Source organism: Megascapheus bottae, chromosome X, assembly GCF_031878675.1.
Source record: "Megascapheus bottae isolate mThoBot1 chromosome X, mThoBot2.hap1, whole genome shotgun sequence".
NCBI lineage: Eukaryota > Metazoa > Chordata > Mammalia > Rodentia > Geomyidae > Megascapheus > Megascapheus bottae.
In genome coordinates, this window is record NC_143547.1 from 30,277,562 (window position 1) to 30,292,725 (window position 15,164).

General features: G+C 47.1%; 1 protein-coding gene across 1 annotated transcript; it reads left to right on the forward strand.

Moving 5' to 3' along the window:
• Positions 1 to 9,027: 9,027 nt before the first annotated feature.
• Positions 9,028 to 12,570, forward strand: Magix (MAGI family member, X-linked). The gene is made up of 6 exons (XM_090327074.1): positions 9,028 to 9,086; positions 9,867 to 10,013; positions 10,721 to 10,803; positions 10,877 to 11,110; positions 11,210 to 11,381; positions 12,088 to 12,570. The coding sequence occupies exons 1-6, from the start codon at positions 9,038 to 9,040 to the stop codon at positions 12,378 to 12,380; spliced, it is 978 nt and encodes a 325-aa protein (XP_090183200.1). The 5' UTR covers positions 9,028 to 9,037; the 3' UTR covers positions 12,381 to 12,570.
• Positions 12,571 to 15,164: the final 2,594 nt, after the last annotated feature.

Genomic DNA, 15,164 nt, shown 5'->3' on the forward strand with positions numbered 1-15,164 from the left:
GCAGGAGCCTTTGAGGAAAAGAAGTTCCAGGACAGTGCCCCAGCCCTGAGTTCAAGCTCCAGGACTGGTAAATAAAAAATGAAAAAAGAAATGTAAACTAGTAAGACTAAACATGTAACGTGTGTGTGTGTGTGTATTCTGCTCACTGATCCTGAAGTTTGAAATCAGGGCCTCTGTGTGTATATGTGTGTGCTAATTCTGACGCTTGAACTCAAGCCCTGGGTGCTATCCTGAGATTAATTTTTTTCCTCTCTCAAGTCTAGAGCTAGCACAGAAGCCACAGCTCCACTTTTGGCTATTTGGTGGTTAATTGCAGATGAGTGTTTCATAGACTTTCTTGTTCAAGTTTGCTTCAAATTACAGTCCTCAAATGTCAGCGTCATGGGTATCTAGGACTTTAGGCAAGAACCACTATCACCTGGCAAAACTGCAACTACATTAAGGAAATATTAAAGGCCATGTACAAGTGGCTCTGAGCATCTAGTACTACAGATGTGATCCACCAGCACCCACCAGTCTTCTTTTCTTTTTTTTTCATATATTTTTTATTGTAATTAATAGAAGGGTTACATGATATTTGCCAGATAGAAGGTGCATTAATTCACATACATTGATACCCTTTCACATGTTTTGGTCCCCATTTCCTTCCCCCCACCCCCACCCTGGTCTTCTTTTCTTTATGTCAGAACATGATGCAACAAATTTGTTGATTTGAGCTCTGTGCCTTTTTTTTTTCTGTCAGTCGTGTGGCTCGAACTCTGGGCCTGGGCATTGTCCTTGACCTCTTTACCTCAAGGTTACTGCCACAGCACCACTTCCAGTTTTCTAGTGGTTAAGTGGAGATAATCACTAGAAAACTCATGGACTTTAGTGCCCAGGCTGGCTTTGAACCACGATCCTCAGATCTCAGCTCCTGAATTGCTAGGATTACAGGTGTGAGCCACCATGCCTGGCGAGCTCTGTGTCTTTATCAGGATGAAGAGGAAAGTCTTTACTCTGATAATGTTATTATTATTTTTAAAATGTATTCTTTTTTTAGTCTGTTTATTTTTATTATTTTTACCAGCCCGAGCACTGTCCTTGGACATTTTTGCTGAAGATTAGCTCTCTGCAACCTGAGTCACAGTACCACTTCTGGCTTTTTCTGTGTATATGGTATCAAGGAATCGAACCCAGGGCTTTGTGCATGCTAGAGGAGCATCTTTCAAAACCCACCTCTTGGATAGCTCAGCCCTCTCCATCCATTGGTGGCATCAACCCTTGCAATCAGCATGGGCTTGCTGTTAGTAACTTTGATCGCCAGATGGCGCCCCTCCAGGCGAAACCTGAGCTGTGGGGGAACCTGAGGCCCAAGGAGAAGGGAAAGCCTGGAATGAAAAGGGAGACAGCTCAGAACTGATTTTGAGCCTCAATGAACACCCAGAATGCCAATGTTCAGAGAGACTTTAAGATACTCTTTAAAATACCAGGATTATCTGAGTGTGTAACCCATTGTAGAATGCTTGTGGTAAATTTTTTGTCTATCCTGGATAAGGCTCTGAGTTCTATTCCAAGCCCACACAAAAGGGGATGGAGGTGGGGCCGGGAGTTTGGCCTAACATGCAGGAAGACCCGAGTTTGATTCCTCGGTACCACATACATAGAAAAAAAGCCAGAAGTGGTGCTGTGGCTCTAGTGGTGGAGCAGTAGCCTTGAGAAAGCCCAAGGACAGTGTTCAGGCTCTGACTTCAAGCCCCAGGACTGGCAAAGAAAACGGGGTGGGGAGGGATAGGGAGGGGACGGGAGTGTGGCCTAGTGATACAGTGCTTGCCTAACATGTACGAAGCCCTGGGTTCTACTCCTCAGTACCACATACACAGAAAAATTTAGAAGTGTTGCTGTAGCTCAAGTAGTAGAGTGCTAGCCTTGAGAAAGACCAAGATCAGTGCTCACGCCCTGAGTTCAAGCTTCAGAACTGGCAAAAAAAAGGGATAGAGATGGGCAGGCAGATTTTTTTCCACATTTGAGGAAAAAATTACATTTGAGGACTGTAATTCTACCAGATTTCCTGTTGCCCTAGGAGCCACTGATTCCCCCTCCAGATATCCTAGGCAAGTGCTTTATTTGTTTGTCTATTTTATTTTGGTAAGAGTGGTGTATAGAAAGGTTACAGTAACATTCATAAAGTAGTGAGTACATTACTTCGTAAACATTGTTACCCCTTTTCATGTTTTTCTCCCGCTTTCCCTGCCCCAGACAATTGCTTTAGGGGCCCTATTTCCTCACATGGTCTAAAGCTCCTCCAAATTCCCTCTTCACTGCTTTGGCTCAAGTGGTAGAGTACTGGCCTTGAGCAAAAGCTCAAGGACAGTGCCTATTCCCTGAGTTCAAGCCCCATGACTAGCAAGAAAATAAACAAACAAAACAAATTTCCCTCTTCACTGCTGTCTAGAGGATCCTTGTTCCCACACCCAGTTCACTATAAATCCTGTGTGCCAGGCATCCCAAGTAGACCAAGCCCTGATTATTTAGCAGGGGACTTCTCAGAGGTGCCTCCCCTACTTTGCTTCCCTCTCTGTGGAGGGGTGGGAAGGTGCTGTGAATAGTGTGAAGTGCTTGGGAATGGAAAGCCTAGGTATTGGCCCTTGTCGCTGCCTCTGCCACTTGGCTACAAGAGCTGCTCTGAGGATCATCTGCAAGATGGAAAAGGCGAATAGCAGATAGGTGATTCAAAGGGATCCTGGAATAGTTCCTTTTCTTCCCTTATCAGACCTGGGTGGGTCTACGCCTCCTGGAAACTGTGGTGTCCCCTGAATGCATACAGAGCTATCTGTGACATATTGGGAACACAGACACACTCCCTCGTGGCCTGACCAGCTCTGGGCACTGAGACTGGCCAGTACTGTGCCTGGCACCCTACCCAAACCGTGACCTACCTGGCAGCTGACTAGGAGGCCTGGTTTGTACAGGAGTGTTTTTTGGTCTCCCTTGGCCTCAGGTCCTGCCCCTGTTAACAGGATCCTAGCTGAACTAGGCTCCTCCTTCCACTCACAGAATGCTGTTTTTCCAGAAAAGTTAGATCCAGAAAAGTTAGGGCACTGTCTGAATGCTGACTGCTAAATCCAGGGACTTAGAATTGGAATGGCCGACAGATTTGGAATTCTACAACTTCCAACTAGACTTTGCCCAGAGTAGGCTCTCATTTAATTTGCTGTGAACACTTATTTACCTAACATGGTTTCCAGCCCGGATTTGGAAGGGGATGGGGAAGCTGGGAAATTGGGGTCACAGTTTAAAGGCAGCCCAGAGAGAAAAGTTCATGTCACTCTTTAACCACCAGGAAACCAAAAGTGGCACTGTGGCTCAAAGTGGTGAAGCACTAACCTTGAGTGAAAAAGCTGAGTTCCAGCCCCAGGACCAACAAAAATAAATAGGTCGGTAGGGCAGGGTTCCGGTCAGAGTGAAGTGGTAGTGGCCTAGAATTGAGGAGGTTCTGAGGTCACTGTATAGGAATACAGAATAGGACATTAATGAATATTACGGGAGGAATGACGGTCCTCTGAAGTTTTTTCCCAGGCTGGTCTCCAGGTTAACCATTCCCAATTAGTTGGGCTAATAGGCATGAGCTAATGCTCCTGCACAGAGGACTTTTCTGCATAGGCTTGCTACTGGCTCCAGGCAAATATTATACTTTTTAAATCTTGGCACCAGTCATTCATACCTATAATCTTTGCTACTCAGGAGGCTGAGATCTAAAGCCAGGAAGTGGCGCTGTGGCTCAAGTGGTAGAGCTTTAGCCTTGAGCTGAAGACCTCAGGAACAGCACCCAGGTCCAGAGTTCAAGCTCCACAGCCCATAAAAAAAATCAGGACTGGGAGTTTGGCCTAGTGGTAGAGTTCTTGTCTAGCTTGTCTAGAATTCCTCAGTAGAACATATATAGAAAAAAGCCAGAAGTGGTGTTGTGGCTCAAGTGAAAGAGCTCTAGCCTTGAGAAAACCCAAGAACAGTGTTTAGGCCCTGCGTTCAAGTCCCAGTACCAGCAAAAAATGTTCAAAGCCAGCCTACACAAAACTGTTCATGAGCCAATCATGATGGCTCATGCCTGTAATCCTAGCTACTCAGGAGGCTGAGATCAGAGGATCACAGTTCAAAGCCAGTCCAGGCAAGAAAATCCATGAGAATCTTATCTCCAAATAACCACCAGAAAACCAGAAGTGGTACTGTGACTCAAGGGGTAGGTTGGTATCCTTGAGCTGATAGAGCTCAGGGACAATACCCAGGCCCTGAGTTCAAGTCCCACAACTGACAAAAACAAAACAAAACAAAACAAACAAACTGTTTATGAATCTCCAGTTAGCCAGCAAAAAAAAAAACAAACCAAAAAACACAACAAAACAGATTGGAAGTGGTAGATTATAGCCATGAGGGGAAAAAGCCAAGTGCAAGGCTTTGAAGCCTCTGAGATCAAGCCCCAATACCAACAAAGCCCCAATACCAACACACACACACACACACACACACACACACACACACACACACACACACACACTTAGTGCCTGAATAATGTTACAAGTATGTGTTTACATTCTACTGAAGCCCTCTGTTTAGTCTTCACACCCAACAGTATGTATGTTGCTCCAAAGACCGTATCAGAAAAATAATGGCACAATTTTTTTTTCTTTTTTGGTCATGGGCTTACACTTAAGGCCTGGGCATTGTCCCTGAGTTCTTTTTGCTCAAGGCTATTTCTCTACAACTTTGGGCCACAGCTCCACTTCTAGTTTTCTGGTGGTTAATTTGAGGTAAGAGTCTCATGATCTTTCTTACCCAGGATGGCTTTGAACCACAATCCCTAGATCTCAGCATCCTGAATACCTAGGACTGTAAGCGTGAGCCACTACTGCCCAGCTTGACATAACATATTTTTTTGGCCAGTCCTGGGCTTGAGCTCAGGGCCTGAGCACTGTCCTTGGGCTTTCTCAAGGCTAGAGCTCTATCACTTGAGCCTCAGCACCACTTCCGGCTTTTTTTCTATGTATGTGGTATGAGGAATCAAACCAGGGTCTTCATGCATGCTAGGCAAGCACTCTACCACTAGGCCAAACTCCCGGTCCCTAATTAGCTCCTTTTAAGAATGTTATGTCAGGGCTAGGAGTTTAGCCTAGTGGTAGAGTGCTTGCCTAGCATGCACAAAGACCTGGGTTCCATTCCTGGGTACCACATACATAGAAAAAAGCCGAAGTGTTGCTGAGGCTCACGTGGTAGAGCTCTAGCCAGAGCTCAGTCCCTGAGCTCTTCAGCTTAAGGCTACCACCCTACCCTTGAAACAAGCCCCACTTCCCATTTTCTAGAAGTTAATTGGAGTTAAGAGTCTCAGGTCCTTTTGTGACTGGGCTGGGTTTGATCCTTGATCTTCTGATCTCAGCCTCCTGAGTAGCTAGGATTATAGGCATGAGCCACCGTGCCAGGCTCAAAATTCAATTTTCATAAATAAATATGATTCAAATATGTCCATCAATAGTTTTCCAAAAGAAACATGCTGTGATTAAGAAAAGTGTATCAGCTCCCTGACATGTGTGGTCTTCTTAGATGTTTCATGGGACTTGAACTCTGGGCCTGGGTGCTGTCTCTGAGCTCTTCAGCTCAAGGCTACTGCTCTACCTCTGGAGTCACAGCCTCACTTCCAATTTTCTAGTGATTAATTGGAGATAAAAGTCTCAGATTTTAGTGCCCGGGATGGCTTTGAACTGGGATCCTCAGGTCTGTTTCCTTAGTGACTAGGATTACTGGCATAAGCCACCATGCCTGGCTTTCTTCTCCTCCTTCTTCTTCCTCCTCTTCTTCTTCTACCTTCTCTCTCCTCCTCTCCCCATCCTCTTCTTCTCCTCCTCCTCCTTTCCCTCCTCCTTCTTTTCTTCTTCGGTTGTGGAGCTTTAACTCAGGGCCTGGGCGCTGTGCCTGAAACTTTCTGTGCTCAAAGGCTGGTTCTCTACACCTTGAGTCACAGTGCCACTTCTGATTTTTCAGTGGTTACTGGGAGATGAGAGTCTCATGGGGACTTGTCTGCACAGTCTGGCTTTGAACCATGATCATCAAATCTCAGCTTCCTGAGTAGCTAGGATTATAGGTATGAGCCGCCAGTCTCTTGCTATTTATCTTCGTGTGAAAGCGCGCATGTGTGTGTGTAGTAGTAGTAGGGCTTGAACTAAGGATGCCATGCTTTTAATTGTTTTTTGTTTTGTTTTTGCTTAAATCTGATGCTCTACCACTTTAGCTATACCTCCACTTTACATTATTTGCCAGTCCTGGGCTTGAACTCAGGGCCTGAGCACTATCCTTGGGCTTTCTCAAGACCAGAACTCTACCACTTGAGCCAGAGCACCACTTTTTCTATGTATGTCGTACCGAAGAATTGAACCCCGGTCTCTGTACATGCTAGCAAGCACTCTAACAAGGCCAAACTCCCAGCCCACTTCAGATTTTTTTGGAAGGTAGAGACAAGTCTAAATTTGTGTGCCTCAGCTGGTTTCAAACTAATATCCTCAGATCTCAGCTTCTCGGGTAACTAGTGTTAGAAGTGTAAGCAACCAGTGCTCAGCAGTAGTGTGAGTTTAGATCAGTGCTGATCTTGGGTTTATCCATTCATCACTATAAACCATTTACCCCCTTCAGCATCATTCACAGTTTAAATCAATATATCCCCCAGCTTCACTCAATTTATTAATTTAGATAAAACTTGCTACTATTGTGGAGAGTGGACTGGAGTTGTGGTGGAAGTGGTAGAGTGTGAGCTGTGTCCAAAAAAAGCTAAGGAAGAGCTTGAGGTCCTGAATTCAAGCCCTGATACTAGTACAGAAAGTAGTGGGTCTTGAAGTGCCAGTCCTAGGGCTTGAACTCAAGGCCTGGGCACTGTCCTTGAGCTTTCTCAATGCTAATGATCTACCACTTGAGCCACAGCACCACTTGGCTTTTTCTGGGTATGTGATATTGAGGAATCGAACCCAGGGCTTTTGCATGTTAGGCAAGCACCCTACCACTAAGCCACGTTCCTAGCCTCTCCTTTTTGGGTAGTTAATTGAGGATAAGAGTTTCATGGAGTTTTGTGCCTGAGCTGCCTTCGAACCATAATCCTTAGATCTCTACTTCCTGAGTAGCTAGATTGCAGGTGTGAGCCATCTCTCTCCTCCTTCCCCAGCATCTTCCTAAACAGCTCCTATAGTTAATTCATCACACACACACACACACACACACGCACACCTATGTAATCTTCTTGTGTGTGTTTGTGCCAGTCTTGAGACTTGAACTCAGAGCCTGGATGCTGTCCTTGAGCTTTTGTGCTCAAGGCTATTGCTCTAGCATTTGAGCAATAGCTCCACTTCTGGCTTTTTGGTAGTTAATTGGAGATGACAGTCCCACAGACTTTCCTACTCAGTCTGGCTTTGAACCACATCCTGAGCAGCTAGGATTACAGGCATGAGCCACTGGTGCCTAGCTTATGTAACCTTTTAAGTCTAGCTTCTTCAAAAGACAAAAACCACATGACATTTAGTAATGCTATCTGAATTGATCATCTGATTCCTTTCCTGTGCCGTTTCCTGATCACTACGGTAGCCAGGCTCCCCTTTTGTGAAATCTTACAGGGCAGATGCTGGCTGCCTGGAAAGACTCGTCAGACTAGTGTGTTGGTGGGACATGCCTCTGGTTAGCCTAGGTCCTCTCAGGTTATGGAGATACAATCCCAAGAAACTGGGAAGGAGTTCCTGAGGCTGAGGGTTCTTTCTTAACTCCATGTGGATACATAGCTAAAATGCAGCCAATGGGCAAACCAAAGAAGAGAACCAAGCAGGACCTAAATTGGCTAGCACCTGAATCTTGGATTTCTACTCTGCAGAATAGTAAGAAACCAATTATTGTTGTTTCAGCAATCAGTCTGTAATGTTTCATTATGACAACCCATGACAAATATGGCAGGAAATAAAGGTACCCCAAGTATGCTACACATGTTTTATTTGTGGTACTAGATATTGAATCCAGGACCTCCACACTTGCTAGGCAAGCAGCTCTACCACATGAGTTATGCCGTATGTATGTATGTGTGTGTATGTATGTATTTTGCCTGGAGCTTGAACTCAGGGCCTGGGCACTGTTCCTGTGCTTCTTTTGCTCAAGGCTAGCACTCTACCACTTGAGCCACAGTACCACTTGTGGCTTTTTCTGTGTATGTTACTGAGGAATCGAACCCAGGGCTTCATGCATTCTAGACAGGCACTCTATCACTAAGCCACATTCCCAGCCCCTTGTTTATTTATTTTTTCTAGGCCTGGGGCTTGAGCTCAGAGCCTGGGAGCTGTCCCGGAGATTCTTTTGCTCAAAGCTACTACTTTACCACTTGAGCCACAGCACCACTTCAGGCTCTTTCTGTTTATATGGTACTGAGGAATCAAACACAGGTTGACATGCCTGTTTGGCAAACAGTCTACTACTAAGTCACACCCCCAACCTATTTTGCTTTTGAAATCGAATATAACTCCTACCTTTGCCCTGGTTGGCCTTGAACACTCTTGTCTCCGCCTCCTGAGTAGCTGAGATTACAAACCTGCTGCTACCACCAGCACACTACACAGGTCTTTATATAATGTGTCTTTTTTTTTTAGATAAACATACTGGAGGGAAAATAAAGTACTTGTATGTTTACCTATTTAGGACGCTGCCAAAGTGTTTTGCCAAGTTTCTATACTGTCTTACATTTCCATCAGCAGTATAGTTAAGTTCCATTTCTTCTTGTCTTCTGCAACAGGCTTTTTAGTGTTATCTAGGGTGGTCAGTGAATAGACGCAGCAGTGCCCGAGGAAGGGCCAGGCCAAGGGATCCTACTGACTCCACAGCCAGGTCTCCTTGCCTGCAGCCAGGTAGGTCACCGCGCGGGTTAGGATGCCAGGCACTGGGGACTGATCGGCCCCAGCCGTGTCCAGGCCTGGGCAAGGAGCCAGGTGAGCTCGCCCCTGTGCTAAATACTCGTCACTGGGCAGCCGTGAGTCCAGTGGACAGACCACTGGCCATGGAGTCGCGAGCAGGGAACACCGCAGATCCTAAAGGAAGCAGAGGAGGTACAGGTGTGGGGGGCAGAGAGGGAGGGAAGCAGAGCGTTTTCTGTGGGGCCCTTGCCCCATCTGTCTGCAGCTCACCTTTTCCATCCTACAGATGGCAAATAGTAGCACTGACGCTCAAGCAGCAGCAACCAGGGAGTCCAAGACCATGTCTTTGCTCCAGGCTTCTTGCCCAAAGTCACTTGCATGGATTTGGTGTATGGGGGGCACATCAGACCAGAGCGGGCTCAAGAGTGTCCGGAGAATTGTGTCGGGAGGTGTCTGAGGACGCCTACGTTCTCAGGGGTTGTAGTGAATTCAGTGTTGGGGGAGGGCAGGCTGGGGCGCTGCGGAGGAGGAATCTGGACGCTTTTGGGTCGAGTGGGGGAAACAGGACCTCTAAGGGAACTGCAGGGAAGTAGCTAGGATTGCCTTGAATATCGAGGGGGTCCCAGGGCTGGGAAGGGGAGATTATTCTTTTGGGTTATCCCAGAGGACATGGTGGATGAAATTTGACATCTAGTTATTAAGGGTCAGTTGGGGAGCTCTAGAGAAATATATAATGTTGGGACAGTCAAATGGCTATCTCCTGGAATCGTGTGCTCAAGGAAGAGGTTCAGGCTTATAACGGCCATGTTCTATTCTCTATCAATCAGTAGGCGACTTCTAGAACATGGGAGACGGTGGCCAGGAGTCCCCGGGTATCTTGAGATCTATGCATAGGTTTCAGAACCTCAGAATCGTGGGTGTTTGCCGTGGCTCAAGATCTGTGCTGTGATCAATCTCTCCTCTCGCATGCAGGGCGCGGTTTTCCCCCATCCGCTAGCCCCAGGTCCCGGCAGTTCCTGGCGCGGCTGGACGCGCGTCCTCTGGCGGCCAGAGCTGCGGCAGACGTGTCAGCTCTGGTAAGGAGAGCAGGGACCACATTGCGACTGCGCCCCAAGGAGGGTGAGTGACAGGCACGGGGAGGGTCGGGCCTTCAGAGGGGTGGAACTAGAGTGGCTGCTGGGTTTGAAATTACAGGCCTAGGATTGTTAGTTACTCCCCTGGGCGGGCCCAAGGATGTGATTCGAGAGGGCGGGGTTTCGAGTTGTTTCGAGGGGGCGTATCCCTTTGTGGTTGTTGCGATTAGCTAGTGCCAGTAGATTCCTTAAAGGTGCAAGGCTGGGTAGTTACTCGACTCAGTGGGGCTGCACATATTTCTGGTACGATGGAGTCTGGAAAGGGTTGGGGTTGGGACTCACCAAAGGGCCAAGGCTGGAATGCCAGTTCGGGGTGCAAACTGAATGTATTGAAGACGGTTTTGAAAGTGAGGAATGAGTTGAAGTTTAGCAGCCAGAGGGCGGGGCTTGGGTGTTTTGAGGTATGAATGCTGCATGTTATTAGTGGCAGGTTGGAAGATCTGGAGGATTATTCAAATATCTGGCCCAGGATTATTTGTTAAGAAGGTGGAGTCAGAACAGTTATTCTTGTGGGTTGAACTCAGAACAGTTATTACTGGGGGGCAGGGAGTGATCTCTAGATAGTAAAATGATGGGTGAGTCTATATGTGAATTGTAGACATCAGGCCAGAATGGTAACTCAGGACTGGTCCTATGTACGGTGTTTTCTTGGCTTGTTGTTCCATATCCCTCTCTGCATCTTTCATTCTCTAGCGGTTAATGCTCTGGATTCTGCCGATATAGAAGTCACAGATAGTCGCCTGCCTCATACCACTCTAGCGGAACATCATACCCAGGTACCACTTCCTCCTAGTCCATGCCACCTGCCTTGAGGCTGGCAATATATGTACACTGATGTCCTTACTCCAGCATCGTCGATCAGATACCCTGGGTAAATGTACTGCGACACTTCCAGTGACCCAGGGTAAGGCCCATTGTGCTTCAAAGCCACCCCAATCCTCTGGTCGGTTCTCTGTGGAGCTTCTCCGTGGTCCTGCTGGCTTTGGCCTCACCCTAAGTGGAGGCAGGGATATACCAGAGGATGCTCCATTGGCTGTGCGTGCACTGCTGAAGGATGGACCAGCCCAGCGCTGTGGTTTGCAGGTTAGCCCTAAGACACCCAGCGATCATAGGTATGACCTTCTGCCTTTGTCTAGTGATGTTCATCTGTCCTTTTTACAACACTTTGCGTATGTCTGGTAGGCTGGGGACCTTGTGCTTTCTATCAATGGAGACTCAACTGAAGGCCTCACACATGCCCAGGTCCTGGAGCGGATCCGAGATGGAGGGCCCCGGCTCCATCTCCTCCTCCACAGGCCTCAAGAGATCCAATGCTCCCCAACACTTGAAGGGGTGGGAAGATTCCAGAAGGGAGGTAAGGTGGTGGGTTTCCCAGGGGAGAAGGGCAGAGATCTAAGAGGAGAAAGAGAGGCTCACAGAGCAGAGAGACTAGGATCATGGGTAGGAAGGGTTTGGTGGTCTCACTGGAGAGGATCAATGTTATCTCAGTGTGGTTATAGTATACTTAGAAGCTAGGGTAAGGAGGAGAGCCCACATTAGAGCAGGAGTTTCAGTGAGGAGGCTTTCTGGTATGCAGAAGAGAGAATGGAAATTGAACTGAGTATTCAGAAGGAGGAGTCTAAGTTGATGGAAGGGGAAGAGTTGGAAATGGATGACTGCAGGGAGGAGATTGCATGGTAGGGATCCAGTTCTAGATACTTTCCTAAAGGAGAGAAATGATTGGGAGCTAAGGGAGGGAGAATGTGGCAGGAGAGATCTCATGCTGGTGAAGTTCCTACTCCCTAGGCTAAGGTAGTTTTGCTTTCTTTTGGGGATTGCAGGTAATTATTTCTGAAGAGAATGTTTTAGATCAAGGGTAGGGGGAGTCACAGAAAACAGGTATTGGGTTTTGTAAGGGGTAGGGCTGGTTGCTGGTCACTGAAGGGCACCTCCATTCCTTGAAGGGAGATTTTTCCCAAGAGGCGGGTCTCTGTTGCAATCTCCACCACTGTCAGCCAAGGACCCCAATTTCCACTCCTCATCCCACCACCCTATCTAACCCAAGGTCTTTCTATTCTCAGATGGTAGTTCAAATCCTAGAAGTCCGGGGACCATGAAATCTCGAAGAGCCAGCATTTCCCCAGTTCACCACTCACGATCCTGTAGGACGCCTAAGATCCGAGGAAGTCCTGAGCCTAGACCCGAGACAGTGGCTGAAAGCCCTGAGGTTCCCACTCCGGTCCTGGATGACCGAACTCCCAGTTTCCCAGGGCCCTGGCTGGTGCCCAGCGAAGAGCGGCTCTCACAGGCCCTAGGGGTCCCAAGGACCGCCCAACTAGATCAAGAGATGGCTGCGGGAAGACTAAGACACTGAGCTAACATTGGACAGCTCTGAGCTCAACTGCTATGCTCCAGCCAAGATTAGGCATAACCAGACAGGCATGCACTAGCATCCTCCTTCAGGCTTCCCGTTGGCGTGGTCCCCTTTCCCTCTGGTCCACACCCCTCACAGCCTCAGTTGTACAGCTCTCCTGGGCCCCTCCCTCCCCATCTCCGTGCTAGTTCCGGGAGAGGAAACTAATAATAAAAAAAAAAGGATGGTTGCATCCAGTCTTGACTTGCCAGCTGCCCCAGGCAGGGTGGGGCTGGCTCCCCAGTCCACCTTGGACAGAAGGGGGTGGGTCGATCTAGTTTCAAGGAGGGCCTCGAAACTACCGGACAGCTGTGTGCACTTTCCTTCATGCTTTGGACTCCACAACTCGGTGTGCTCTACTCCTCCCCGCTTCTCATGACCAATTGACCAATTCCTGCTTCTCTCCATATCAATTTGGAGGTGTGCAAGGGGCAAGGGTTTGTGCACATGCACACACACACACACACACACACACACACACACACACACACACACACACACACACAGATCGCTCCTGGCATGGGTAGTAGTGCTGCAGAAGTGAGCCTGTCCTAGAGTGTGCCAGTATACGCACTGTTGCTGCTCAGAATCGTCCAGATCCCCAGCTGAAGTTTGGGACAGCAAATCTAGAAGCAGGGTGGTGTTCTTCGCTAGACTGTGGTCTTCCACTTCCGGCCTAAAAGGCCAGCTTTTACTGGCTGAAGCACTGCCACCCTCCCCGCCCTGGAACCCCCTTTGGGATAGAGCCGGGAAGGTGTGAGTCAGCAGGCGGGCCAGGCCAGGCTAGGCTAAAAAAGGCTGTTAGAAACTTTGAGCCATGCCCCCCTTTTCCATAGATGGTGACAAAAACTGCAGCTGGGACTTGTGTGCACATGCCATGCTCTGGGCGTTCCCAGTCCCAGCTTTTCCTCCATCCTGGGAACTAGGCTCCGCAGTCCCAGCTTTTACAGACGGCAGGGCTCCAACCAGGGGAGCACTGAGGCAGGTGCTAGCCAATATCAGAAATATCCAGTCACCTCTGTTGTCTGTCACCACATCCTGAACACACCCATCCCCCAAGGAGGGAAGCTGTGGTTGGGCCGGAATAGGCAACTTTCCCCCCTATGGGAGGAGGTGGGGAGGCAAGAGAAAAATTACATGATCAGAGTATGAAATTCTGCACATGAGGTGCTGGCAGGGACTGGAATATTCGCTTTCCTTTTGTTTCTCTTGCTTGCTTACTTGCCAGTCTCACTAAATAGCCCTTACCCTAGATTGGCCTGGCACTTGCTATGTAATCCAGGCTGTCCTCCAACTCAAAATTTTCCTGCCTGAATTTCTGAAACACTGGGAGTACAGGTGTGTGCCACTACCCCGGGAAGAAGTGATCACTTGAATAGTCAGTGCTGTAGATGTTATTGGGGACTGTGTGAGTGGATTTCAGCTCACTCCCTGACTCAGCTTGGTGGAAGTGTGACTCAGGAAAGGGCTCTAGTACCTCATTCCTATAAATATGGGTACATCAGAGGACTAATAATAGTAACCCCAGCCACCCTTTACTTAATCTCATCTCTGCTACTGGCTTTTGTACAATATTTGTTATTACTTAGTTGCAAACCTACACAGCAATTTGGATCAGTCCATTTCACAGAGGAGAAAAGTGAGGCCCACAGATTGCTAATAGCTTAAGGTAAGGAGGATGTGGAATGAAGATGAATCAAAGCTTCCTTTCCATGTCTGTCTTCTCCATATCATCTATATTTAACAAGTAGTAATTGAACTTCAACTCTATATCTTGCAATAGAGTAGGTAGTATGGAGATGCTGGAGGAGCAAGACATAATTTCTACCCTTGTCTAGTTGGTCTAATAAGGCTAGACATGTTAGAGAAAACAGACTTGAAAATGAATAAATAAAATATATCAGAGAGATAAGATGATTACAAAATAGCAAAAGGAAGTAGCTACTCAAGAGGCTGACATCTGATAATAGTAATTTTTTTGCCGTTTTCTAAAAATGTTGATTATTCTTTAGTACATCTTGTACAATGTATTGCTATTCATTTATATTTACTGTGTAATATATGCATATTCACTCTGTATTTGTATTATTTCTGTTTTAAAAAATAGTAAGCACATTTTTAAACCATTATGCACATAACATATTCAAATAGTTCAGCAGAACATTTAAAAAGCATACTTCTCTCTGTTTAGCCACCTTTTGTGTAAAAGGATTGTCATTCCCACAGCTAAATCTCACATATTTGTTTTATTGCAGTCTGACACTAATTGTAATTTTTTTTTGCTGGTCCTGGGGCTTGAACTCTGAGCCTGGGCACTGTCCCTTAGCTTTTTTGCTCAAGGCTAGCACTCTACTACTTGATCCACAGCACTACTTCCAGTTTTGTGGTGGTTAATTGGAGATGAGTCTCATGGACTTTCCTACTCAGGCTGGCTTCGAACTATGATCCTCAGATCTGTCCTTCCTGAATACCTAGGATTACAGGTGTGAGCCACCAGTGCTAGGCTTCCAGTATGTATTTTTTTATCCAGGTTTTGATTTTGAAGCCAGCCTAACCTAAACACGAAAGTTCAAGGAGGACTCTTATCTCTAATTAACCACCAAAAAGTTGGAAGAGGAGATATGGCTTAACTGGTAGAGTGCCAGCTTTGAGTGAAGAAGCTAAGGGACAGTGCCTAGGCTCTGAATTCAAGCTCTAGCACAGGCACAAAATATAGCAAAAGGAGGTTATAGTTGGGTATGTGGT

Coding starts and splice junctions, on each gene's coding strand:
- Magix (XM_090327074.1), top strand. CDS start 9,038: ATGGAGTCGCGAGCAGGGAACACCGCAGATCCTAAAGGAAGCAGAGGA. Junction 9,087..9,866: donor TCCTAAAGGAAGCAGAGGAG/GTACAGGTGTGG, acceptor TCTCGCATGCAG/GGCGCGGTTTTCCCCCATCC. Junction 11,382..12,087: donor GGGAAGATTCCAGAAGGGAG/GTAAGGTGGTGG, acceptor TTCTATTCTCAG/ATGGTAGTTCAAATCCTAGA.